Below are 25,810 nucleotides of genomic sequence, written 5' to 3'. Positions count from 1 at the left end.
AACTAGACTTGTGGTCTAGCTTCATTATCTTAATTCTTAGCAACTGGTGGTGGTGGCTCAGAGTGTTCTGTATAAAGGAATTGCTGTTTCTGAGAGATACACCTCAGGCTTTGTGTCTCATCGTAGAAATGCTCTCGGTGCCAGTTTGAGGGAGCTTCCATCTGCTGCAGCTGGAAGAGCTGTACTCAGAGGTACCATTATGTCTGCGCCAAAGAGATGGGTAAGTGTTCTGACTCTCAGACGTGTGATGTATGTTTGTTTACATGAGTGAATTTTCAGTCCAATGGCTCCATCCATGTACCTCTGCAGGACATAAAAGAATTCCTCCAGGTCTAATACAGTTGTCTTAGAATAATCAGCAATATAGATGTATCAAAGCGAAAATATATTATACAAATATAAGAATAGCCTTAAACCAGTGGTGTAGTCTAGCTTTTTGTAGTGAGTATACTGTGCTTTTTTCCCCTCCCAGCCTCATACGCACCCATCCCAGAGCGACACCCCATGGCACCACCAAACTCACTAATGCATAAAGTATGCATCTACATGTAATTGAGAGCATTATTAAAGACTGCTTATGTGTTATCAACATTCCAATTTATTATAAACAACAAAAGACAGTCAGCTGTTTCAGTTTAACACAAAAGAAGATATTTTGAAAAATGTTGGTAATCAGACAGTTGGCAGCACCCATTGACTTTCATAGTCTATATTTTTTCCTGCTGTGGAAGTCAATGGGTGCTGCCAACTGTCTGATTACCAACATTTTTCAAAATATCTTCTTTTGTGTTAAACAGAAGAAAGAAACTCACAGTTTTGGGAGAACTTGAGGGTGAGGAAATTATAACAATTTTCATTTTGGGGTGAACTATACCTTTAAGAATGATGATACTATATGAATATGGTACCTGGAGCACAGGTTTTATCAGTTGACTGTCTTTTGTTGTTTATAATAAATTGGAATGTTGATAACACAGCACGAACACTCAGTCACATCATCATTCAGATCACTACAAGGGGGGCAGGAGATCGCCGGTCCTGCGCTTACATGACAATCTTTGACAGGTAGACGCGTGATAACAGCTCGACCGTGAGTGAAACCTAAGCGCTTGCGCACAATAGGGAGGGGCGGGTGACACTCATTTTCGGTTTACATTTTCGCCTGTTTTCTTATTCGGCCCGAAACCAATAATGCCATTTTCGGCCGAACATTTTCGTGTGTGCTGAGCAGCTGATATCTACCTAACTTACTGTCCCTCCACTCTAACCAAGGATGCCTGTTTTAAATTCCCTAGCCTGACTTTCAGTCCACAAGGCTGGCCAGGGGTTCTCATTTCTCTCATCATCTGAAATAAGGAGATATACAATTTTTATTCTGTTTACCACACACACACACACAATCTCCCCTCTTCTGCCGTATTAATTGATCCACCACACTAACGGTAGTGAAGTTAGCAAGTTCTGGATAAAATTCAATATACCAACAATCCCCTGCTATTACAGTAACGTTTAATGATAACATGTACTGTATGCTAGCTTTACTTTCCAGGTAACTTTACGATAGCATCAGCCTCATTTTCTGGAGTTTCTATAACGATCGTGTCATCTGCTGCAGATGAAGTGTCACCAGAAGCTGCTGTAGCTTTAGGGGCAGGCTTCCAAAAACACTCAGAGAGTGTACTTTGAGTCTGCTTTCGTTTCATATCTTCTAATTAAGATTCAGAATAACGTTAATCTTGCGATGTAAAGACACTCGAGATGAATTTAAAACTTGCGCCGAAAAAGACCCCCAAGCAACTGCTTTTCCTTGGTAGGTGACGTCAGATCCAGGTCACAGGCCACGGAAGCCCCAATGGTCCAAAAACGTTAGTGATTTGCAATCGCAACACAGACGGGGTGAATTTATGAATGAAAGTTCTGTCACAAAACGATGTTGTTACGTATACCCCTTTTTAAGAGGGTATACGGAAATCCTTTGACTTTCCTACTGGGTATACGGCGTATACCTGCGTATCACGTAGACTACACCACTGCCTTAAACTAAATAATGATCTTCTCAAACTGGGGCCCCAAGATGGATGCAGGGGCTCCTCAGATTGTCTGGCATTTTATGAAATATTGAAATTTTATGCGATTTTATGCGATCAAACATCAGAAAAATAAGACCACCAACCAAAAGAATTGATGTTCCTGCATTTATTCATTAAACATGTTTTTAGTTTAATTAAAATTCTAAGATTAGAAGTCTTTATTTGTGGGGTCACAAAGGGAGCCTTACAGCGATTAATTTTGAGAACCACTACCCTAAACCTGTTCTTGAAGCTGTAGCAGCCTGGAAACTAGCTTGACTTAATCTGACAAATGTCTTATCCTTGGCAAAATTTGAATCATATGTTTCAAATGAATCCCTTGTTCTGCGTTTCCCTGTTCCATTTGTTATCTTGAATTCATGCTTCTTAACATTTTCTTACATTACCCATTTCTCTTCTTTGTCATTCCAGGCTGCACATTTTATGAGGAGACCTTCTCCATCAGGTGTCCAAAACACAAGGTAAGCAGGACAAAAAAGAATAAGGAGAGAATCTGGACAGCAGAGTACAGTTCCTCAACATCACCATGTCTTAGGACAACAGATAAGCTCAGAGCATATCATATCTATTGACTGTATACATGCAAAAGTTAGTGAAAGGATGTCAATTGAACATTTTAGACTCCCCTTTAGGAAACAAGAGTATAAAGACAGGAAAAGGAAATAAGATGTTTAAATTCTCTCATTATTTTTCTCTATCCTCATGCCGTCAGAGATTTTTATGACTTCCTTCTTCATATTAAAATCCAGTCAACTAAACTTCTATTACAAGACTGAGGCTCATAGTGGCAGAGCGTTGACAACTTTTAATCTTATTGGTTTTCATATTTTGACAAACACACATGACAACCAATAAGATTTATTATATATGAGAAGCTACTAATGTGCAGCGATACAGTATTTTGATTTAGCTCTTTGACATGTTTTTTTACACTGATACACAACATATCAACCGCTAAATAAGCTAAATAAAATTTCTTTTCACTTCATACAACATTTATTAACTCACAGGAGTCATTTGAATTACTTTAAGATGGATTCTGAAGCTTCACTATTTTGAGCACTGTATAAAAAGATAACACAGGGGCATATTGATACAAAATTATTAGTTTTGATAATCAAAAGTCATGAGCTAAATTATGAGAGAATTTTCATACTTTGGGTAAAGTACCTTTTTAAAGTTAGCTGATGCTAGAGATGCCTGTAGTTCATTAGAAGTTTCTCTAGGATCTTTATGAACTTCCCGGATGAGGTGCAGCTGTGCCCTTGGAGACATTTTGGCCGGTCACCCGGTGCTGGCAATATTCATCACTATTCCTTCGCCAGTGGCTTTGCTACTCTATCCAGACTAAAATATCCATTTTACAAACTATGTTTTGTTTCTTGGGCTTTCCTCATTGAAAATAAATGTATGCGATAAAAATGAACTGATTCAGTATAAGAGAAATAAACAAAACAGGGTACTGTATGGTTCATACACATGTGTCACATACAGGTAATCTCAAGTGAAGTAAGGTCAGAGAAAGAGTGAGAGAAAAAGAAAGAGAGAGAACAGAGATGACGAAATCGGAGGAGAAAGATGGAGCAAATGGGCAGAGGGGGAAGAGAAATGATATTCAGAGGCAGTACAGCTTCCTCAAAACCTGGCAGGAGATCAAAACACCCCACCCTCATCTATCCATCTCCTGCCCTCCCTTCCTTTCTCACCCTCCCACGACAAAGAGGATAGAACGAGAGAGAAAGATGGAGAGCGCGTGAGAGAGACAGACAAACAGAGCAAAGGAGAAAGTTCAGAACAAGTGAAGCTCGCATCAGGAGGGGGATCTAAAGGCTTTGGGTCTCTGGGATGCCAATTTGCCGCTTTAATGAAAGCGAGTGGTAGAGATACCACCCCCGTCCAGGTCTCCCAGGAAATCTCCTCTTCATCTTCTCCTCTGTGCTCACGCGCCATCAGTTCTCTGGGTTCACGTGGCTGGAGAACATGACAACAGTTTCTGCAGCACAGGCAAAGCTTTAGGTCAGGCCAAGGGGAGCGGGTGCAGCAGGCAGCGAGAGAGGATGCTGCTGTGTTTGGATTGATGCATGTGTAGGAGCAGAACTAGATTTGCATTTCCTGAAGATACACCAGTTTGGTTTTGGTTGAATTCATTACAAAAGTGTTATCATTTAATACCGTTGGATACCGTTACGCTTTGCCAACAGTGTACCATGAGCTGTTGTTAGAGAGGGAAATGGATTACCAGTACTATAAAACACATGGATTAAAGGAAAAGTTCACTTTCAAAATAAATGTTCATGATAATTAAATCATCCCCATATAATACAAGCTGATTTTTTTTGTCGAAAATAAATGGACTCAAAATGACAGTTTCAGTGCAGATGTTAAGGGTTTAAAGGATACCAGACGACGAATAAAGGTCTTATATAACGAAACGATCGATCATTTTCTAAAAAAAAAAATGTATATGCGATGCACGTTCATGACTTCACTTCAACCGTTTGGAGTCCATAAGAGGACACAGATCCTGGAATGTTTTCATCAAAAACCTTCATTTCTTTTCGACTAAAGAAACAAATACATAAACATCTTGGATGACATGGGGGAGAGTAAATTATCACGAACATTTGTTTTGAAAGTGAACTACTCCTTTAAGATCATAGTTCATAAAGACGTGCGTGCGAGCGCGCGCGAGAGAGAGAGAAAGAGAAAGAGAGAGCGAGAGCACGTACGAGGCTACTGAGGAACAGAGATAGATCAAAAAGGAAAACGTCCTTGCCGGAGCAGTAATGAAGCGATCCTGCTGCGTGTTTCATCCGACTCTGTGCCGCTTTCATACAGCACCGATTCCTCCACAACAGGCAATTAGCGCTCGTGCAACACCACACTCAAATCAAATCTCGCAGCTGTGCGCATGTTTCGCGCATGCGCAATGAACGGACGTAAGTAAACCACTAAATGGGAATGCAACCGTTATGTCTCGCAGTGATCCGAATGGGAGATGTCGCCCTCCGAAGGGCACATTGGAGTGAAAACAATCGTGTCCGCGATATTCGCACTCTTCACAATGGGGATGTTGTATTTCTATAGACGCACCTGCAGCTTGACACTTCACGTCTCACCAATGCAAAACTGAAGATGTTGAATCTTTGATTCCCACATTGGCTGTCGATGCCTGCATGGCTACTTTAAAGTGCCATGGCTAGTATTTTACAGCACTTTTTACTTAATATATTTTACTGTAATTGCTAGGTAAATATTCTCATCATTTTAATTACCCAAGTAAATTCAGAAGTTGTCTCAAGGGTTTATGGGTTGTTTTGACCACCCTCCTGAAGAGTACTTGGGTATATTTTACTTTTTTTAGGTTGCCATCATTATATGGAGGACGAGAAATGACTTATGTATAAATACATAAATGAGTATATTAAGTGAAAGGGACCGATTTGACAGGTATGGTGACCCATACCCGAAATGTGACCTCTGCATTTAACCCATCCAGTGATTAGTGAGCACACACACACCAAGTACCAGGAACACGCATAAATATACAAACAAACAAATAAATAAACGCATGCATAAATGCAGGAAAAAATAATACTCATATCATTACTCGTAACAAATGGGTCATTTAGATCAAATGTAGTCATTCTTCTATATTAAACCTGTTAACTGATATACTTAAGTAAAATCAGATTTTGATGGGTTACGCCAGAATATTTGTTTAGTGTAACAATACTTTTGCCACTAATTTTCCCACCAAATCTGATGTCATTTCGTGCTCAATGTTAAATGTTCCTGGTTAATATGTTTAATGTTACAATAGACATTACAATAGAAAGTGAAATTGAGGATACAGAGAAAACATATAACAGTATTTATTCTAAAAAAAACATCTGGACTGTTCCTCAATACATTTACATTTTCATATTTTAGAAATGTACAGCAAATAAGGCAACTTTCACTCAAACCAAACTAGTGGAATGAGTATATTTAATTGACCTAACTTGTGATATTATAGGCCAAATAAAAGAATTATTTGGAAATCGTGAGTATAGTGTTTTATACAACTGGAACGTTATTGTAACATTGTAATAAAATAGAAATATAATTTGTAAATGTAAATGTTTCAGCCATCCACACGCATTCATTTCAAATGTGTCTGTTTTTCAGGTAGTTTAATACACAGACACACGAGGACTGACGATGAGGACATGAGACTTCCTGTGAGCTGCTGCGGGCGCCACAGACGGACAAAAAGAAATTGGGGCTTCATGTGAAGCACAAAGGTACTGTAGCAATACTGACCCAGGATCAGATCATCCGGCCCGATCCAAACCCATCATTCATGGTGAAAAGCTGAAAAAGGGAAAGACACTTTTGCTGTGGATCAGTATGTGCCATTCTTCCATTTTTCCCCACGTTTTGGAAGGGATGTTATCAGTCGGTGACACCTGGTGGCAGATTTGGCCAGATGCCCTGAGCTCTGGCTGGCACAGTCGTATTCCCGCTGTTGAAGGGAATTGAAATTTGAAGATGTCATGCATCATGCACTCACTGGATGTATTTCAATGGACACTTACATGTTACAAAGAAAAAACGAAACTGTTCATGGTGTGCTTTACAGGTCTAAATATAAATGCATTATTTTAATATACTCCGAGATGTAGGCTTATTTTCATGTGCATTTGAAGACAAAACTTGACATGTCCATTTGTGCGTTCACAGGTGAAAATAAATAATTCATAATAAAATGTGTATGAGCTCTTCAGCGTTAATTGAGGGATAGTTCACCCAAAAATGATTTTATGTTTGGTCTTATTATTTCTCCTCGTGTCATTCCAAACCCTGACAGATATTATCTTAACGTGAAAACATAAAGCCTTGATCTGAATATGCTCAATAACTGGCCAACTTGGTCTGTTCTGAACTTGTAATATAGCGGCTGATTCACATTTACTGCTTTTATAGCTTAAAAGTCCCTGTTCACTTTCACTTTACTGAAAAGAGCAGCATGGACAGATAAAACCTAGAGAACCTAATCTATGGGTTTAGAAAGACATGAGGTTAAGTAAATGATGACAGAATTTGCATTTTTATTTAACTGAGGCTGTGAAATCACAAACAGGCGAAATCCATATTTCATGTAAAAGCGATGCAGAAGATTAACAATAAATACTTTAAATGAGAAGTCACGGTCATTTATCAGAGATACGTATGTGACTGACATATTATAGCCGCCATTTCATTGCAGTATTACAGGCAAGACCGCACATAGAGATGACAACATTGCGTAATTATTTGATTCTAAGTACTTGTGTATATAAGTATTTGCTGCTGTTTAAATGTAAGATGTGATGTACCATTATAATTGTGTATAGTATTTCTTAGAGATGTTTATTTTCTATAAAACAAATATGTTATTGCTTACAAAAGTTATTAAAACGATGAATTGAAAAGACTTTTTTGGAATCGTGTTTGTCCACCGTGCCCACGTCACAGTGTTGCTTAGATCCAGATAAGTCTGAAATATAATAGATATGTAAACATCAACACCCTTCTCTTGAATCGAGATCAAAGTCATGTTGTTTTCTTTTATGCCTTTGTTGTAACTCAAAGTCATTGAAAGCTGTTATCCTTAAAGATGTCTGTGGCTCACAGCCAGCGGTCGGAAATTACTGGAGGTGTAGGGAAACAGATCTATGTCTGCTTGTTTAACAAATCGGCCCATCCACAGACATAATGACATTTGTTTCTTCTGTTGACAGTGTATACCTAAACTTCCAAATGCTTTTAATTAATATGTATATATATATATATATTATAATTTTATATTTATTATATTTTATAATTTTAGAAGAGAACAAAAAAATATTTACATGTCGTGAATCACTTTAATATTAAGTGGGAATGATTTTATATTTGTCCCATAGATTATTATTATTATTGTATTGTAAATTATTATTAAAAAAACTTTATGGGTTGACAAATTATGATGTATGAAATTTTAAAGTTGCTTTAGTTAGATTTGAAGTTAAAGTGATCCTAGAACATTACTAAACTTGACAAGCTAACAAAGGTAAATATGACCTTTCAATTTTGTTTTGCCCATACCACATACCTCAGGACACAATGAAAGATTTCATTATAAAAGTATTTTATTTACATTCTGAATAAATCAAACAGAAGATGATAGGATATGCTGTGTGTGTACCAAAGTTTAACACATTTTGTCTTTGAGATTTGATCACAAGCACTATATAAAAGTTAGTATACAACTATTGAAAGTCAATTGCTCTTACAGTTACTGCAAAACTAAAACCTATAGTCATTCGAGTTTTATATAACCGTGGCTATAAGTTAAATATAAATATGGTTGTCTTCCTAACAAGAGCTGTAGGTAGATCCTCATATGTCTCATACATATCTTTGGATAAAGATACAAACGCTGATGTCTTTGCTCATGATCAATACTTCAATAACATTCGACTCCAATGGAAGACTTATAACCGTCCTGTCTGGAAATACAAACTCAATAGTTGGCTCAATGGCAAAAGGTCTGTAGGTGGCAAGGCAGCCTCAAAAATAGTGCAAATGGACACACACCCATATCTTCTGATCTGAGACCAGTTGTCCAAAATTCTTCCAATACCATCACCCCCTTCTTTGCAAATACTGCTCATCTGCAATGTCAGACAAATCATAAATACACATAAACTATATACAAAGAAAAGGCGCCTTAATTTTCTTACATCAATATTCAGAATCCATTCCAGGCGAGCAAGTAAGAATTCATATATTCTTTTACCTCATTGCTGAAGTATAAAAGACTTCGGTTTTCTATCGTAATGTATATTTTTCTGTAAAGGTGCTACAGTAAAGCAGAGAAGCTCTACAATATGTTTTCAATTCAAACTTTTGGCCAGCTCACCCAACCAAAACACCATCTAGTGGCCAACGTCAGAGCTGACAGTGCATCATTTTACAAAGCCTCTTCACGAAAAGAAACAGAATAAAACAACTTCTGTTTAATCTTCTCTAGGGCAGATAAATAAGTTAAATAATTATTTTTATATGTATAAAATCACAGCGTATTTTAAAGAGGGTCCCGTTATTGCCCCTGAATCGATATCTTGTGATTTTTTAGAAATATGGCATCATGAATCAAAGGGAAGAGTCGAACATGAAAACATATGACCTCTAATTATTAAAGTCTGAGTTTCTGTAGAAACATAAGATAGGCCTGAAATAATGAGCTTGACGATTCTCTGCGAAGAGATCATGGGGTGTCTTTGCGAAAGTGCTCTTAATAGTGTGTGTGATATTGGCTAGGTGGTAGTGACGGTCGTTCCGCTTCCTAGTTTGATGATCATCTGTTGGCAGTCGTGAAGGGTGCGTTTATCGCCCAGTTTTTCAAGCGTTCGGGCAGCGTCCACCAGCATGCCCACCCTCTGCCCTGGAGCCGACAGGAAGGAAGGGGGCAGATAGCAGCACGCCAGCATCACAGCTTCTGCCTGCTCCCGGTGGCCTGGCCGCATCTCGCACTCCTCTGTGAAAACACACACAGCGATATGTAACCCTTACATGGTTTAAAATGAATTTAAAGAAAAGGCAGAAAGATAATGTGAATTAAATTCAACCACAACACAGAAAACATGTTTCTGGGTGCGTTCTAATAATTCAACTTAAATATTATAACATGAATATTTTTAACTATGTTATACGAATATTAAACAACAGTTCTTTCTGGTTTTCGAATCTGATTGGGTGAGAGCGTGCGATATTCCACAAGGATCACCACGGGAACTGACTGTTGAATCGCTTTAGTGACTGTTTGTATCACTCTGCAAATTGCATCATCCAGGCTCAACGCTAAGGATTTTTTCTGCTGCTGCCCCTTTAAGAGAGACGCGTAGATCTAATAACAAGCAAATTTAAATTTTTCATGACGATACAGCATTGCGGGCCGATCGGGCAGGTGACATGTCCATCAAACTAGCCCGAGGGTCTCCCATGCTGGCCCCGGCCCACCGGGCAGTCTTTATTATTGAGCCCTGATCATGTATATTTTGTTAAGAATAACATTTATGTTATCAAATACGACAAACGGTAATACATCAAAAAACGTCTATGGAAGGTTCAGAGCTCACACTGCATGTTTACCTGTTCTGCTTCCAGACGTGGCACGGCGTCGCAGACTGCGGTCCAAGAGCTGATGTGTGCGTGTTGGACTGGCTCCTGCCATCAGCCGAGCTGTGGCTTCATGCAGAAACAACTGCAAGCCGCAAACACAGTAGAAAAAGAAAAGGATTAGGTTAAGGCAAAATAATACCTAGTTCTTCAAACACTCTGCTTAAGTTCCTCCTCACACTTAGCTTTAGTTAAGCTAATACTAGAAACTGCCTTAATGTTGGTGTCAAAAACATTTCAAGAGTTCCAAAAAAGATGAGAGTATTCAAAGGTAAGATATACATATTCAGTCTTACCAGAAATAATGAAATGTTAAGCATTATTTCTAAAGCTTTAATAAACATGCATTAAACCCTTAAGTGTAATAGCTAACAATGGGAAAAGCTAAACAAATACAAAAAAACAAAATTATTGTGTAAGTAACATGAAGTTTACCAAGGTTGCCAACTAACATCATAAAACAAGGTTATTGTAATAAAAGTTTGTATAAATGAGGAGAGTAGTCCTTTGTGTGTGTGTGTTGGTCTCACCCTGCGCATGGCCGGTCTGAAGCTCTGAGCGAGCTTGCGGAGGGAACTGAGGTCTTGCTGGAAGCCCTGCAGCTCTGCAGGCGATGCGGCCGACGGGGAGCTCTGCTGAGACGCCACCTGCTGCTCCCTCCACACGTTAGTGCGCGTCACCAGCAGAAGATCACACAGCAGCAGCTGCACCAGCTGCAGGAGAGAAACACACACCAGACATGAGAGCAAAGACAAGAAGAGAGCACAAATACCAGCTGAAGAACTGTCAATGAGACGCCATATGTCGACAAATGTGGTGTATTAAAAGTGAAACTGCAACACTTCAACTGTTGAGATTTTTCAAGTAAAACATGCTCATTGCGAAAAATCTCATGACAATTTGTAACTATTTTACGAGGTGGCTACTAATACTAAAGTTGTACGCTTTAGTACAATCTGCTTTTGCACCAGTAAAGGTTAGGTTTAAGTGAGCCTTTATTATTGCTTTTGCCTGGAAATTCACTATTTAATAAATGAGCCACTTCGAAAAATACTTACACATTCCTGTGAGATCAGGCTAAATGTTTACATAAGTAACAAATGATCCCAGATCTAAACTGTTTTCCAAATTGTTTAAGCAACAGTTTTTTGTTTTAATATTTATACAATTTTCTTTTCTGTGGCTCAGTGGTAAGAGCATAGCGTTGTAGGTTCGCTCTCAGGGGATTACACATAACGTGTAGGATAAAAATAGTAAGTCATGTCTGCCAAATGCATAAATGTAAATGTAAAATCTTAGTTACAATAAATTTTAAGAGGGTAACACCAACAATTCAAAGAAAAAAAAACGGTTTTATAAGTAAACAATACCTTGAACATATATCTCTAAGGCTTTCCCAAAAATACACACAAAATTCGGCACAGCCTCTGTCTGGCGATGTCCTATTAAAACAGAAGAAGTGTGTGTGTAACAGAAGCACTGCGGCTCAGCTCTGTATTGCACTGCAGGAACATTGCACGGTTCAGGCACATGCAATGCAACTACAATGCACCACAGCCCTGTCCAAAGCACAAACACACACAGTCCATTGACCGGCTTTTATCTCGCACACGCAGGTACATACCTTGTCTAAAGTACTGGTGTTACAGTGCGGCCCGAGGTTGAGGCCGTCTTTGAACAGCCCGGTGGCTTTCTCACAGTAGCTGAGGCTGAGCTGGTAGTTCTGCGGTTTGGCCAGCAGGGCACGCACCGCTTTAAACATGTTCAGACAGGCTTTGGGGAGAGGACTCCTGCAATGAACAGGACATAAAGAGCACAGAGCGAAAACCAATAAAATGTCACAAAAAGGACATCAAAGAACAGCTCAATCTCAGACGTCGAGCACAGACATTAAACGGGCTGCATCAACAAATTGTGGATGAACGGGAAGAGCCGCTCCGATGAGAGGAACTGATAACTCTTGCATGCTAATCTCAGTTTGATCTTTATTTATTCCTGGAAATATTGTTCTCGAGAGCAAATGCTGCTTGTGGTAGGGCGAGCGAGTGGGATTGTCAGTAACAGATCCGATAAGATTTTTAATAAAGTGTTTCAATAACACGGCCCTGCCTTATTGAAGTTTCCTGGACGTGTGTGTGTGTGTGACTCACTCAGCAGACTGCAGGCGGTGGGGTAAGTGTTCCACCGCTGGGTACAATCTCTCGGCCGCCACGTCATCACCCTGCAGCCAATTGATGACCACAACGGCAACCGATGACCACCATTTCGAGTGAGGGTCACAGCCTGAGGGTCAAGGACACAATCTTGATTACAAACACACACACAAAAAGTCCTTCATTCATCCCGAGCAACATCTGCCGATATGAAAACTTGCTGAGATGAACACAGTGTGATCACAAATGTGCTGACCTGACCAGAAAACCACACCGCAGACATTATTTATGCTGCTTACATGTACATCATCCCGAGTCAAAGGTTAGCTTAGTGTGTAACTGACCGGTGACGGTTGCCATGTTTGACCCGATGGCGAAGGACTGGGTGGTGGCCCCTGCCGCGTCTGATGCGCTGGTTAGTAACTGCAGGTATTCCAGAGCGTCTGAGTATTCTCTGTCACAACAAAAGACACAATTATCATCTCAAAGCTCACAAGCTCATAATATGTTAAAAGGAATCCAAACAGAACCAGGAATATCTCCGTTATATGCACAAATGATCTTGTTAGATTTTGGGAGTTTTGGGTCACATCTTGTAATCACTTCCTGTATTCTTCCCGTCTGTGTTTGGCTAGTGTCTAATAATATTACTATTCATATTTAACATATTTTTTGTTAATATTGATTAGTGAATGTTTACAGGAAGTTCAGTAGGGGTCACAAAAGTGCGCATGCGCAGTAACGTCTATGAAACCGTTTATATAGCAAATGACATTTGAGTCCATTATATGAGGAAGAAGTGAATAATAATGAGTGAGTGATTTCAGACACTGACATACATAGGCTGCGTCTGACAGTACTGTCGCAGGTAATCGTCGTAAACACAAGGATTAGTTTATACTACACCTGTGTGGCTTTGTGAATGTTTTTAAAAAATACTCATTATTTGTCGCGTTTAGTGTTTTAGTTTATAATAAAGAGAACAAAACAACCCATTTATTTGCAGGCATGGTTATTTAACAAGTTTAATAAAGTGATTTTAGTAGTTAAAATAAACCCCCCTTTTTATCTCATTCAGTTAATCTGCATATTTTTAAAGTATAAAATAACTGTCAACAAGAACAAACATATGTGTGGATAATAATACATTCGTGCCAATTAACAGTCAATGTGCTTCAACGGATTCTAATCGGTCTAGTGAGTGAGTACATCGAATGTTCACTCAAAATCAGAGTGCATTGTGGGTAAAAAAACGCTTTTGTTACAATCATATTTCACCAGACTTGTTTATAAATGCTTATTTAACCAGTGGGCAAACGGATTTCTTAACCTTAATAAATGTATTATTTACATGTACTGCATGTACTTATTTCATCATATATTCATTTTTTAATAAATGATCCTAACCGATCCAAGCTGTTCCATTTATGTGTATATATACACTACATAAGTATTATCTTGTTAAACAAGAATATTAACTTCTCTGTTGCATCCAAGATCAGTAAACATCGTTTTTATGTTATATTGACCAGTTTGGGATTTGGAGAAACGTTATCACTAGTTCACAGATTGAAGCAAAAATTATAATTTTACTTAAATTCTGAAAAAATGAAAATGGTGTATTAGTGGTGTTGTAATTTCTTCCATGGCTATATATCTCACATTCCCATTTTGTTGAAGCTGAAGATTGGTACCCACCCATCACCCTCCGTGAGGGTCTTATCACCCTGCGGCTGTGCCACGCAGTATAGGGCCTTCTCCAGCAGATGCTCACGAAACGCCTGGGTCACCTGAGCCAGCGGATCAACTACGCAAACACATAACAGAGAAGACAACGTAAGAAAACAAGCGGTTGGGACAAACCTAAATACAGCAGGTGTGAATTAAGTAGGTGTCAGAAAAATGGTAACACATCGGCTAAGTGTTTCACAAACAGATCCTCTGAGCCCTTATAAAAACCGAAACGTTTAACAGTCCTGCTGCGATTTGCTTCGTTTACTGCTGACCTGAGTTTCCTGCCTGGCTGTAGGTGCTTTCTTTTGGGGTGCTGCGTATGGACCAGTCTCCATCCACAAAGAAACGATGACCCATGGGGTGACACAGCCATTGCATAGCTGGAGGGACGCTGCCACTGGGCGAGAGACAAGCCTGGCGAGCGCTGCTCAAGAACACACGCTACAGGAAAACAGGCAGAGACCAAGCTAAATGTACACCGTATGCAGGAGATATACTCAAATGAATCAAACTATTAATTCTGAAAGCAACATTCTGAGAACTGTAATATTATTTTCATGAAAACCTGTCATTTCTTACTGTGCTAAAGTGTAGCAGGCGGGGTAGGGTGGTTTTTACTCGCAGGGCTGTGGAAACGTAGATTTCGGCCAGTGTGCCGACGGACAGACAGTCTCCCGCACACTCGGCCAGGTTTAGAGCACTCAGTGCCATGTGGACGCCAGAGAGGTGGCTACCACCCAGCTTACCTGCACGAAACATCCCGTACAGATCAGACACAACACCAAAGACAAACACTGCATTCAGTCTCAAAAAGACAAGTTGTCTATAAAAACAAACCCTTACCGGTCATGTGAAGTTGATGTAGGCGGTGATAAACCAGTGCAGCGTCACGGCAGCTCTTGCGGGCGTCCTCCTGCAGGGGGCGGTTGGAACGCAGGGCCCCAGCGCGATTGGCTAACCAGCGGCCCACCCAGAGCTTCTGCAAACACAGACGCAGGCCAGACCATAGTACAGCGCATGTCAGGTCAAGCTGAGAGGTGGGCAGAGGACGACCAAGAGCCTTAAGACATGTCCAGAGGTTCTGAGAGGCCTGAGCAAAGTCTCCCTGCAGGCACAACAACAATAGATCAGTATAGTCAGACACAGTAAACACCAGATTAAGACTGTGAGTGTTTGGGATTTTACCCTGGCCAGGTCAAGGTCGGCCTGTTTGCGGTGTCTCCAGAAGAGGACAGATGATTCTGAGTGAGGTCTGGTTACAGGTTCTCCATACACAAGCAGTCTGATCAGAACCCCAGCAACCAGAACACCATTCAACAGCCATACCAGAAGGGTGGGCAGCATCCAGTCCATCCAGCCCCATGACTCTGTAATACGTACAACAAGATTTGATTCAGGAGATTGTTCACATTTAGATATTAAGAGGTACCTACACAAAATAAAACGTGCTACATTGTGATCTTCTGGCTGTCATTCAACCTTCAACAACCTCCAAACAACCCCAAAAAACTAACAAAAAGCAAACTCCAAACAACTATCAAAAAATTCCCAAATAAAAACGAAACAACCCTTAAACAAACTCCAAACAACTATCGAATCATTCCTAAATAAAAAAACTGAACAATCCATAAATAAACAAATATCAAAAAAATCTAAACAACCATGGACTGTAAAAGAGACGGATGGCGTATCACCATTCACTTCCACTGTAGGAAAATGAAGGCAAAATCTCCCAGAAATTGTTGTTTTTACAGACAACTGTTTGTATGTAATGATTGGAAAGAGAAGCCGTACCAAGGTCCCAGCCATATTCCCAAACAACTCAAACGCATAAATCTCAAATCATGTTGTCACCCCCTTTAATCAAGTCTTAGAACTAATTAAAAAAAAACTAATTACATAAACAAACACTTGAACATCAACAATCAAAAATAATCAAAACCACAAATGGCCCATCTGAGGGCAATCAAATTACCAAACGACCCTTAATGATTCCCCCCTTAACAGCCCTCAAAAACCCCAAACACCATTCAACCAACCCTGAAATAACCTTAAATCAACACACAAACAATTCTCCAATCCTCATCTCCGAAAACTAAAGGTGTTAACGCATAAAGATAACTTGTTATACTGCACACAACATGCATATTTCTAAGCACTACGTGTAGTCTGCTATTCAAAGTACCTGCTTCCTCCACTCCCAGCACATTCCTTCCTCCAGGGTTTCCTGAGACGGACGTCCCCGAGCTGCTCCAGCCCCCACACAACAGGGACGCCATCGGGTTAAAAGAGAGGAAGAGGAGGGTGAAAGCGCACAGTGCCATGCGAGAGCGGTCCAGCATTCCTCCGGCTCTTTCAACCACAGGCTAAACATCACAGAGAAAGAGAAAAATGAATCAATCCCACGGCTCCTCCTCCAGGTTTTAAACCCCGAGCGATCGTTTCAAATTTGTTTGAGAGCTGGGAGAAGAATGCCACCTTGCTGTCTTCTCCCATTGGGCTGTCTGGCTCTGAGTCGCTGCTGTGTTGGGAGTAGGGTCCACTGGACTGGGGGGAACCGACGTCTGAGGCTGGTGGCGTGGGGATTTCTGGTTTCACATCCACCTCCATGGTCACAAGGTCTTTGAGAGACTCTGAGGGAGTAGACCGGACTTTCAGTATTATTTAGAAAACATTTTTTTTCTTGAATATACTAAATAATTCAGACATGAATTAGAGATTTCATGTTTAAGCCCAGAAAGATGTTCTGGGAGGGCTTACTGTTCTTCTGGGTGGACATCTTGAGCGCCATGTTCTCCTGCTTGAGTTTCTGGTTGGACTGCTGAAGGTAGCGGATGTAATCGATGGCTTTCTTTAACACTGCAGATTTATTGAGCTGCATAGGAGAGAATTATTAGATAAGATCATAACCATCAAATCTGAATTTGGGAAACCTAAATCATCTAGCCAAAGCTTTCAACGAAAACACACAAGCCACAGTTCCGCCTGATGACTAAACAGGTGAACACATAGGTTTAGATGAGGACAAACCTTAGCTTCTGTTCCAGACACTAGATCTTTGAGCTCAAGGATCTTGTCATTGATTGAGGAGCGGTAGCGTTTCTCGATGGCATTGTGGGCCGTGCGTTTCTCGCCTTTGTGCGGCTGGATGCCTGGTTTCCCACAGATGGCGATACGGTTGATGGGAAGCTTCTCTGTGTCCACAATCATTGGAACGGTGGTCAGGATGGTGCCTCCAGACATCAGAGCCTAAGGCAGGAGATGGGTGGACAGAAAGAAGACAAAGAAAAACAATGAAATGACAGATCTTAATTACTCTGAAGAGGTCATGGGCTGCACCATGAATCGAAAAGAAACCACATGCAACTAGGCGGTTAGATGCAATGTTTTATGCACAGTTGTTCAGTGAAATAATGTTAAACGCAGCTGCATCCGAAAGTTAGAGGGCACTTTCGCACAGAAACTCCAATGTTCCTTAGAAGAAGTACCACACGTATAACCAGGAAATGTCGTCTTCCTATCTGCAAATCTGGCATCTTTCTTTCACTGTTTTCACGGTATTATCATGATAACAAAGTATATTTAGAATGATGATGTTTGACGGGTGTTGATTTTAAAAATGCACGTTTAAAGGATCCATTCTTTTGCTGTTTTTGAGGCTATGATTATGTTTTTTGGGTGTTTAGCAATGGATGTTCATGGTTTTAAATTCAAAAGCTTGTATATTTCACATATTTCAAGTCTATTGTTCACCGCTGTCCCTCTTCTCACAAAACGACTGGATTTCTTCCGGTCTATATAAAGTCCTTCCTTCCGAAACGCTCTGATTGGTAAAGCTGACCCGGTCTGTTGTGATTGGTTCTCCGCTTAGAGTGTGTGTGTGAAGATGTCCCACCCATACCACATCAGCCAGCTTCCACTTCTCAGGCTGTTGTGATTGGTCGATCCCCTTCTCAGTGCACATTTATTCATACATTTTTAGCTAAAATAGTAACAATGGCATCATTCACTTCATCAGTTAAACAAATGCGGATCGATCGAAGTGTAACGGAGGTCTGCTAGTGCATGTGCAAACTTCGATCTTTGTTAGAGATGACACGTTTTTTTCCTACTATGGCAAGGAAAATGACACCGGGCCGATTAGGTCAGACCACTTATATAAATAAACACTAATAACAGAAGCGTTAGTTTTGCCTTTTTATATTGGATCCGAGTTGGGTCATAATACAAGCAGATTGACCAGGAGACATTTGCAAGCAGGACTTCAAAGGACGTTTCATAGAAGTGTTTAAGAGGTAAGCGCACACACACACACAATATCAGTGTATTACACAGAGCAGCTTTCACGGACGACGTTAAAGTCATGAAGCTGTTATTTGACCATTGGTTATCTTAGAATGTGTGTTGCTGAATTCTTATTATATGTGCAGGGATTGCGCATATTTGGAAACAAATGTATAGGATAAATGCAATGTAAGTCGCGTTGGATAAAAGCGTCTGCCAAATGCATTAATGTCAATGATTATTTTCTATATGTACAGCTTTGCTGATACCTAAAAGCCTAAAAAATGTTTACAGAACTTGTATTTTCAATATTTTTTATTTGTTCTCTTCAAACTAACTGATTTCATCGCCAATAAATTGGCTTTGGCTCCGCACATTTTATTTCATTTTAATACATTTCTCATTCATATCAAATACTTGGTCATGACGGTCCCATTACAACACCTCTTCATGAATTGTATTGGGTCTCCCGAGGAACGAGCGATACGAGTTTCCAGCACATCAGCAAAACGAACATTTGCTAACAACAGGTCCACCAAATCAAAGCATTGTTTTAATATTTTGTGGAGGCAGTGTACCTGCAGTTGGGTGTTCTGTATAGATGAGGTGGATGTGGCCAGCGATGTGATGCAGGGGGATGCTACTGTGGTTACCATGGTAACTTCCGGCTTCAGGGTGGTGAGCAGTACAGACTCAGCCTTAATGAACTGAGGCTGCAGCAAAACCTGCAAAACACGAACGAAGACGCGTCAACGCAAAAAATCTGTGCGTCTGAGCCGTTCAATCTCTGCATCCAATGATGCCACTTACAGGAAGCTGTTGAACCTGAGAGATGGTATGTGTGGGTGTGCTGTTAGCCGCCGTCAGGATGGGTGAACCCGAGAGGCTCTGCACCCGTGTTTGGATGGCCATCGGCTGAACATTCTGTGGAGAGGTGGGAAGACTCTGGATTGGATGTTGAGAGCTCTGCTGAGCAACGGCTGCAGGAACCAATGAGATCATTAGGAGAAAGACGCAACAAATTAACATAAACGTGCAGTGTACTCGATTATCATGTCTGAACTTTGATCCGCAGTAGTGATGTTGTATTCTCTCTTTGACCTGTTGATATGATTCCAGCCTCGATAACAGAGAATAAAAAGATTGCAGGTAGGTACGCTGCGCTTACTGTGCTACGCACGAACACAGTGCTATATAATGTATGGCAAAGGTTACTAGGTTTATAGGAATGAAAACAGTGACTTCACTCCCGTCTGTGTACATTGAACCCTGACACACTGTCGTACGAGGTGAACTAGGAAGCCTGCGCTTACCGTGCTACACACAAACACATGGCTATATAATGTATGGCAAAGGTTACTAGGTTTCTAGGAATGAAAACAGTGACTTCACACCCGTCTTTGCACATTGAACCCTGACACACTGTCATCCGAGGTGAACTCTTAGTGATGCCAGACGATTGGACGCAGTATGATCAGGTGAAGTATTTTACAGTGCTAGTAACAGTAAATGTCGCATTACATCATAAACAAAATAACACATTTTCAAAACATATAAAATCTTTCAATGTACTTTCACCAGAGGACGGGAGGTGAGATTAAAAATTCAAGAACTTGTAATTCACAGTACTTTTGCTTGGTAAAATGACACGTTACTACACATAGTACTCGATTTCTTTCTTCATTTTTCAATTTCACACATCTTTTCAGACGGGAACGAGAAATAATGTTTGCAAATGAGGTAAAGTTTTGACAAACGTTGCAAAGACTCTACTTCTGCATTTGTCCACGGCACTGTTGTCGTCCGGTTTCTACGTCATGAAAGGCGGTAACAAAGGTAACTCGGATATGACGCCATTGACAGGCGACTGAAAATGATTCCAGAAAGAAAGCCATTTCACCTCCTGTTGGATCTCATTCATCATTTATATCAGACTGTATGACAGTAAAGACAACATATACTTAAATGCTGATGTCATGGGTACGCGATCAATCTGTTCCCAAAACAATAATGGCAGTCTACAGGACTGTGTTTGAGCTACTCAACTTATTAACTCTTCTTCAGCAGTGTGTGAATTTACGCCACCACTACAACCAGCGGAGACCAATTATTTACATACACCAAACTCTAAACATATACACTCTGACACAGGGAATTGTCTAGCAAACAACATTATAGAAAAGGCGGGCATGTGCATAGTGTCTCTTTACAAAGTGACATCGCCATCCACTAGCCTGCAATGCATGACACAGTATTTTCACTTGTTTTTGTGGATCCACGTAAAAGCAGATTTTGACCCTGTTGTCGTTCTCTCTACAAAAGTAAAACCTTTTGCGTTTTTACCACATTATTATTGTGTAAACGTAGTACAATATCAAATGAATCAACACCAATTAAAGGGATACTTCACACAAAAATGTAAATTATGTCATCATTTACTCAACTTCCAGTTGATTTAAATGTGTATAAATGTCTTTGTTCTGATGAACACAGAGAAAGATATTTGGAAGAATACTTATAACCAGACAGAGTTTACCCCCCATTAGTCCTCCAATAGTAGGAAAAATATAATGCTATTCAAAAGTGCCCCAGAACTGTTTACTGTCCTAAATTCTTCAAAATGTCTTCATTTTTGTTCAACTGAACAAAACAAATGAGAAAGTCATTGTTCCTACTATGGGAATCAATGGTGGTCAAGATCGGTCTGGTTACAAGCATTCTTTCTCTGTGTTCAATGATGACATCATTTTAATTTTTGGAAGTATCCCTTTGAACACATCATAAAGTCGTTAACAAAACTAAAGATTATATCTGATTTAAATACCCGGCAGCACATCTTTAATTAGCTTATCCATTATCAGCTGTGATTTACAACCGGTTTAGATTAAGACTCAATAAATGAAGGCCAGATAAAGTTTTCTGCTTTATAGCTAAGGCATCTTACTCCCGAACCTCAGTTAATAAACACGCTACCTGGGGCACTTAAAAATGGCATGAGCCACAACACCTCATGACAGACAAAAGCTGTGCAAACGCACTTTAAATAAGACAAAAACATACTTACCTGTTGGTGAACAACTAATGCACCAGTTAACTATTGTGACCAATAGTCATTACAAATCATTCAGATCAAATGTCAAAAACAAGTAAGTAACACTCACCAGGGTAACCGCTCTGGTTAGGGTAGGTGGCCACAGGCTGCTGCGGTGCAGCTGAGATGAAGAGGGTCTGCTGGGTGGAGCCGAACACAGAGCTCTTCCCGACCGGGGCAGCATGGCTCTGGGTCACTGGGCTTGTTGGGTTGAGGTTCGGGGACGGAGCAGGCTGAGCTTTGGGCTGCAGTGTGGTGGGGTTCGCAGGAGTGGAGGCTGCCTGTGCCAGGGGAGACTGCTGGAACGTGGGAGGCTGGAAGGCCTTGTCTGGGACGGAGGAGCTGCGAGTGATGGGGGGGCCGAGCAGGGCATCCAGGTGGGGGCTGCTGCTGAGGATGGTGGAGGGGGTGGGGGGAGTAGAGGATGCGGGAGGAGAGGGGGAGCTGGAGTGAGACGGGACCGTGAGCTCCTGTGTGAGGGCAGGGGGAGCGGGAAATGTGTTATCGAACAACCCTCCAAACTCCATGTCCTGGGTGTTGATAAGCTGGAGCATGTCTGTTAAAACAAAAAAAGAGGATGAGAAGCAGTGATCGACGGGCCTGATCGCTTTCTTTCCTCAATCCTGATATTTGTGCGTAACCTAAAACAAATAATGTGGGTTTGACAGGCCTGCAAAAAAACCTTTATATGAACAAACCAGACAGAAGGAACCGTTTAATAGAATTCGATATAGAGCAATTTTTATCTGTTTTCTTTTCCACATTTTCACGTAGTTGACTTCCTCTGTGATAGCCGAAAGACATTTATTCAAATCTGAGTGACGGATGGTGAAATTCAGTGGAAATCAGCAGAGGAATTCTGTGGGCGGAGATTCTGTGCAGGCCTACGCATGCAATACAGTACATGAAGCAAAACATTTCAATAGTTTAAATAACATTAGTGTCAATTATGAATTATGTCATTTCAATGACTTGGCCTCCCAAGTCTTTTCAGATGCAGATGCAAATAAACAAAGTACATTTGATTCAATTTATTTTTCTCATCATTTTGTACAAAGGTTACATTTTTGTTAAGCCAAAAATGTTGGAAAGGTATCCTTAAAGGAGTCACATGACATTGCCAAAATGAATATTATCGATTGATTTATATGTAATGTAATGTATATACACAATTTTAGGTTAAAAAAATGCTGTGTTTTCCACATACAGTGCATGTTTGTATCTCCTCTTTACCCCGCCTCTCTAAAACGCGTGGATTTTTTACAAAGCTCATGGCTCTGAAAAGCGTGGTGTGTTATGATTGGCCAGTTAACCAGTGCGTAGTGATTGGTTGAATACTGCAAGTGTGTAACTGAAATGTAACGTCTCTTACCATATTTGGAACATCAGGTTCCAAAGCAATTGTACTGACAGGTACACCCACCTTACTTGAGTATACATTTGGGTGGTCTTAGTCAAATCGTACCACCAATGATGTAGATTTGTGGGGGTGTGGCTACATGAGGTGTCTCAGGAAGGTCTGGGTGAACATTCACTTTTAGATAGAATGCATCTTTTGTTCTGACACTTGAATTTTTGTAATTTAACATGTCTTATACATGCATGAGCAACATATAACACACCAAAGACACAGAAAAACACACATACGTGCCATTTGACCCCTATAAATTACTTGGGCATGACTGCTTCAACCATTTTATACATCTTACTGAGAAAATACATAAAAAACGTTTCTAGAGGGAAACAAATCCACAAGGTCTGATACTCATGACTCCCATTTAAACTTCTTTCATAAGCCCTGGCCCAATACTGATGAGGCAATGATGGAGACTGTTAAATCATTTCTAGAACCACTCAAAACTCATATAAACTATTTATATAACATAAAGCTTTAAAATGTCTATAATAAATCTGGTTATATTATAAATGTGGTTGTGTAAAAACAGCACTTAAAAAATGTTTTGCGCTATTCAATAACAAAAATACATTTATTTTTGCCATTCGTGAATATTGACACATCTCAACCTATATTCATGATAATGCTATATGTGTCTGTGCACGAGCATGGCTGCGCCTCTGTATTTGTATGAGGTGATCGCGCTCGACCAATCAGAGTCCGGGAACGAGCCTCGCTATGCCGCGCGGCACGCGCAGGCGCACTCGTCTGTTCAGTGAGACCGAGGTTACTGTCGGACACAGTCCGCGACTGAACCGGGTTATTCTCGGTCAACATACGTGACGAGTTTACAATGCATCGACTACTAAAACAATTCAGATTAAAACTACTACGACAAGGTGTATTACATGTATATAAAATATATTATTTTATATTTAAGTGCACGTCTAATGTTTCTCTCAGTGCGTTGCGGAGTTAGATATAAAACCGTTTAAATGCGTTAGGTCGAATTTATATTTTAAATTAGGATTTCTGATTAGTCAATTTTGTTGGTAGGTCAAAATGAGTCTGAACCTTATAAGAGGGACTGCCCGACAGTAACCTGTCGTTACGTCAGATGTCCAAGTTGGAGGGGGCGTGGTCAATAATAATGCAACTTCTGCTGCCTGAGACAATGCATACTGTCCACCATCCTAATTAGATTTTAATTTAATTTCACCATACTTCATATAAATGGCCGACGCAGGGGAAAACAACTGAACACCAAGTATTAAGCACCAGACAGTTGTTATTTGTGTATCCTAGCATCGCACTACATACATACGCCCAGTCGACTTGCACTTTTAAAGCACCTGATCACCCGACTACCATTTTACGCTCGCAGAATTTGCTGAATGACGGGAATACAAGTACGGGTAAACATGGATCATATATGGTAACATAGTGGTTATTTTAATACATGTCCTTACAGTAAACATATTTCACACTTTAAACAGTTATTATGACCACGTGTGTGTGTGTGTGTGTGTGTGCCTGGCGCAATCATTAGGCTGTAATATGTATCCCTACACTGCAAAAACACAATATAATACTTTGAAGAACCTGACAATCAACCATGCACGTGCAAACAAATGATGTATCTTACCATCAATGTCATTGAGCAGGGCTGTGTCAATATCACTCGGATCATGTAAAGATAAACTGGAGTCCAAGTTGTCCAGTGACGGATCGTCAAACGACAGATTATTCATTTCAACGCGGTTTCAAATTGTCTTCAAAGTGTGTAACGTTGCATCCAAACACGAACACTATTCCATGCAAGTGAAACTATAAATGTATCGCACTTGTCGGCAAGGATTTACGCAGAAACATTTGTCTACGTAGATTTCGTGGCACGCGATACCCTGACCATGAATAATATCAACTTTGTCGCTCATTCAGTCATCTACGGGCTCGGGTCTGCTGCCATACTACCGCACAAGGCAAAGTTAACTTAAGAGTTTGCTTGGCACATTAGCATGCTAACATCGAGAGCCAGGCAAACCCCAGAGCTGTGAAGATGATTGACACGCCGAGGACCAATCAAAACGCGCCCTGTTAGATGACGCTCCTTCACTTAGCGACAATGTTCGTAGATATGCTTGCGCTCTCATAGAGTGCGTTCATTTATAAAATGTTGAATTTCTGTTTTATACTAAAGGTCATTTTTATGATTCGTATTACTGGTCTTTTTTTCGTACAGGGTTTAATATGACAACTGTTATAACAGGATAATAATAACACACACTTGCTTTACTTCATGGGTATGTTGATCATTAGGATAGTAAGAAATGCATTACTATCCTTGTTTTGGTGAAGCTCTCATTAAACCTTTACATTTACTAGAAAGTAGGAGATACATATACCATTTGTTTACAAAATCTTAATCGCAACATGGTGGATTTTCAGAGGGTTTGTCTCCGACAGCCAATCGGAGCTGAGCATGGGCGGGCACTGAGGGGTCATGCTTGTCTGAGCTGCAGAGATGACTTCGTCTGTAGAACCAGAGAAAGAGACCAATGGGCGTTCGGGAAGAGAGTGGGGTGATATGATGTCACCAACGTGGCTCCCGTGATTACATCATGCGTTTTTTAGAGAATAATACAAATACTAAAAAGTTAAAAAGGATTCTCATAAAATACAACTAAAATATGATATAACCGTACATATTGTTTTATAAAATTACGTTTATTTATTTTTTTAAATCAATACGTATAAGCACGATTAACGCATTAAATAATGAGAGTTAGAACACCGCTAGTTGGGGAAACGAATTAAATCAAAGGTGTACATTGATTTGACCTAAATAATTTGTGTTTACAAAGTCAATTGGGTA

General features: G+C 40.3%; 2 protein-coding genes across 2 annotated transcripts in view; one reads left to right on the top strand and one right to left on the bottom strand.

The window, feature by feature from the left end:
• The window catches only part of LOC130426720 (retinoic acid-induced protein 1), a 43,230-nt gene extending 35,689 nt beyond the window's left edge, over positions 1 to 7,541 (top strand). Inside the window, exons 3-5 of the mRNA XM_056753629.1 lie at positions 127 to 220; positions 2,502 to 2,551; positions 6,261 to 7,541. Of these exons, the coding sequence (XP_056609607.1) occupies positions 127 to 220; positions 2,502 to 2,551; positions 6,261 to 6,269 (153 nt within the window). The 3' untranslated portion in view covers positions 6,270 to 7,541. The remainder of the gene's footprint in view (positions 1 to 126; positions 221 to 2,501; positions 2,552 to 6,260) is intronic.
• Positions 7,542 to 8,227: 686 nt separating this feature from the next.
• Positions 8,228 to 24,969, bottom strand: srebf1 (sterol regulatory element binding transcription factor 1). The gene is made up of 19 exons (XM_056753161.1): positions 24,581 to 24,969; positions 21,610 to 22,095; positions 19,259 to 19,428; positions 19,027 to 19,173; positions 17,195 to 17,413; positions 16,925 to 17,039; positions 16,643 to 16,797; positions 16,350 to 16,530; positions 15,350 to 15,531; positions 15,008 to 15,269; positions 14,744 to 14,910; positions 14,437 to 14,605; positions 14,129 to 14,237; positions 12,775 to 12,884; positions 12,428 to 12,560; positions 11,902 to 12,067; positions 10,808 to 10,990; positions 10,251 to 10,362; positions 8,228 to 9,636 (listed from the first exon to the last, which is right to left on the bottom strand). The coding sequence occupies exons 1-19, from the start codon at positions 24,684 to 24,686 to the stop codon at positions 9,416 to 9,418; spliced, it is 3,393 nt and encodes a 1,130-aa protein (XP_056609139.1). The 5' UTR covers positions 24,687 to 24,969; the 3' UTR covers positions 8,228 to 9,415.
• Positions 24,970 to 25,810: the final 841 nt, after the last annotated feature.

This window comes from Triplophysa dalaica, chromosome 7, assembly GCF_015846415.1.
Source record: "Triplophysa dalaica isolate WHDGS20190420 chromosome 7, ASM1584641v1, whole genome shotgun sequence".
NCBI classification, from domain to species: domain Eukaryota; kingdom Metazoa; phylum Chordata; class Actinopteri; order Cypriniformes; family Nemacheilidae; genus Triplophysa; species Triplophysa dalaica.
This window is presented reverse-complemented; position numbering and strand designations above follow the sequence as displayed.

Coding starts and splice junctions, on each gene's coding strand:
- srebf1 (XM_056753161.1), bottom strand. CDS start 24,686: ATGAATAATCTGTCGTTTGACGATCCGTCACTGGACAACTTGGACTCC. Junction 16,798..16,924: donor GATGTCCACCCAGAAGAACA/GTAAGCCCTCCC, acceptor CTACTCCCTCAG/AGTCTCTCAAAGACCTTGTG. Junction 12,885..14,128: donor ACCCTCACGGAGGGTGATGG/GTGGGTACCAAT, acceptor TTGTTGTGACAG/AGAATACTCAGACGCTCTGG.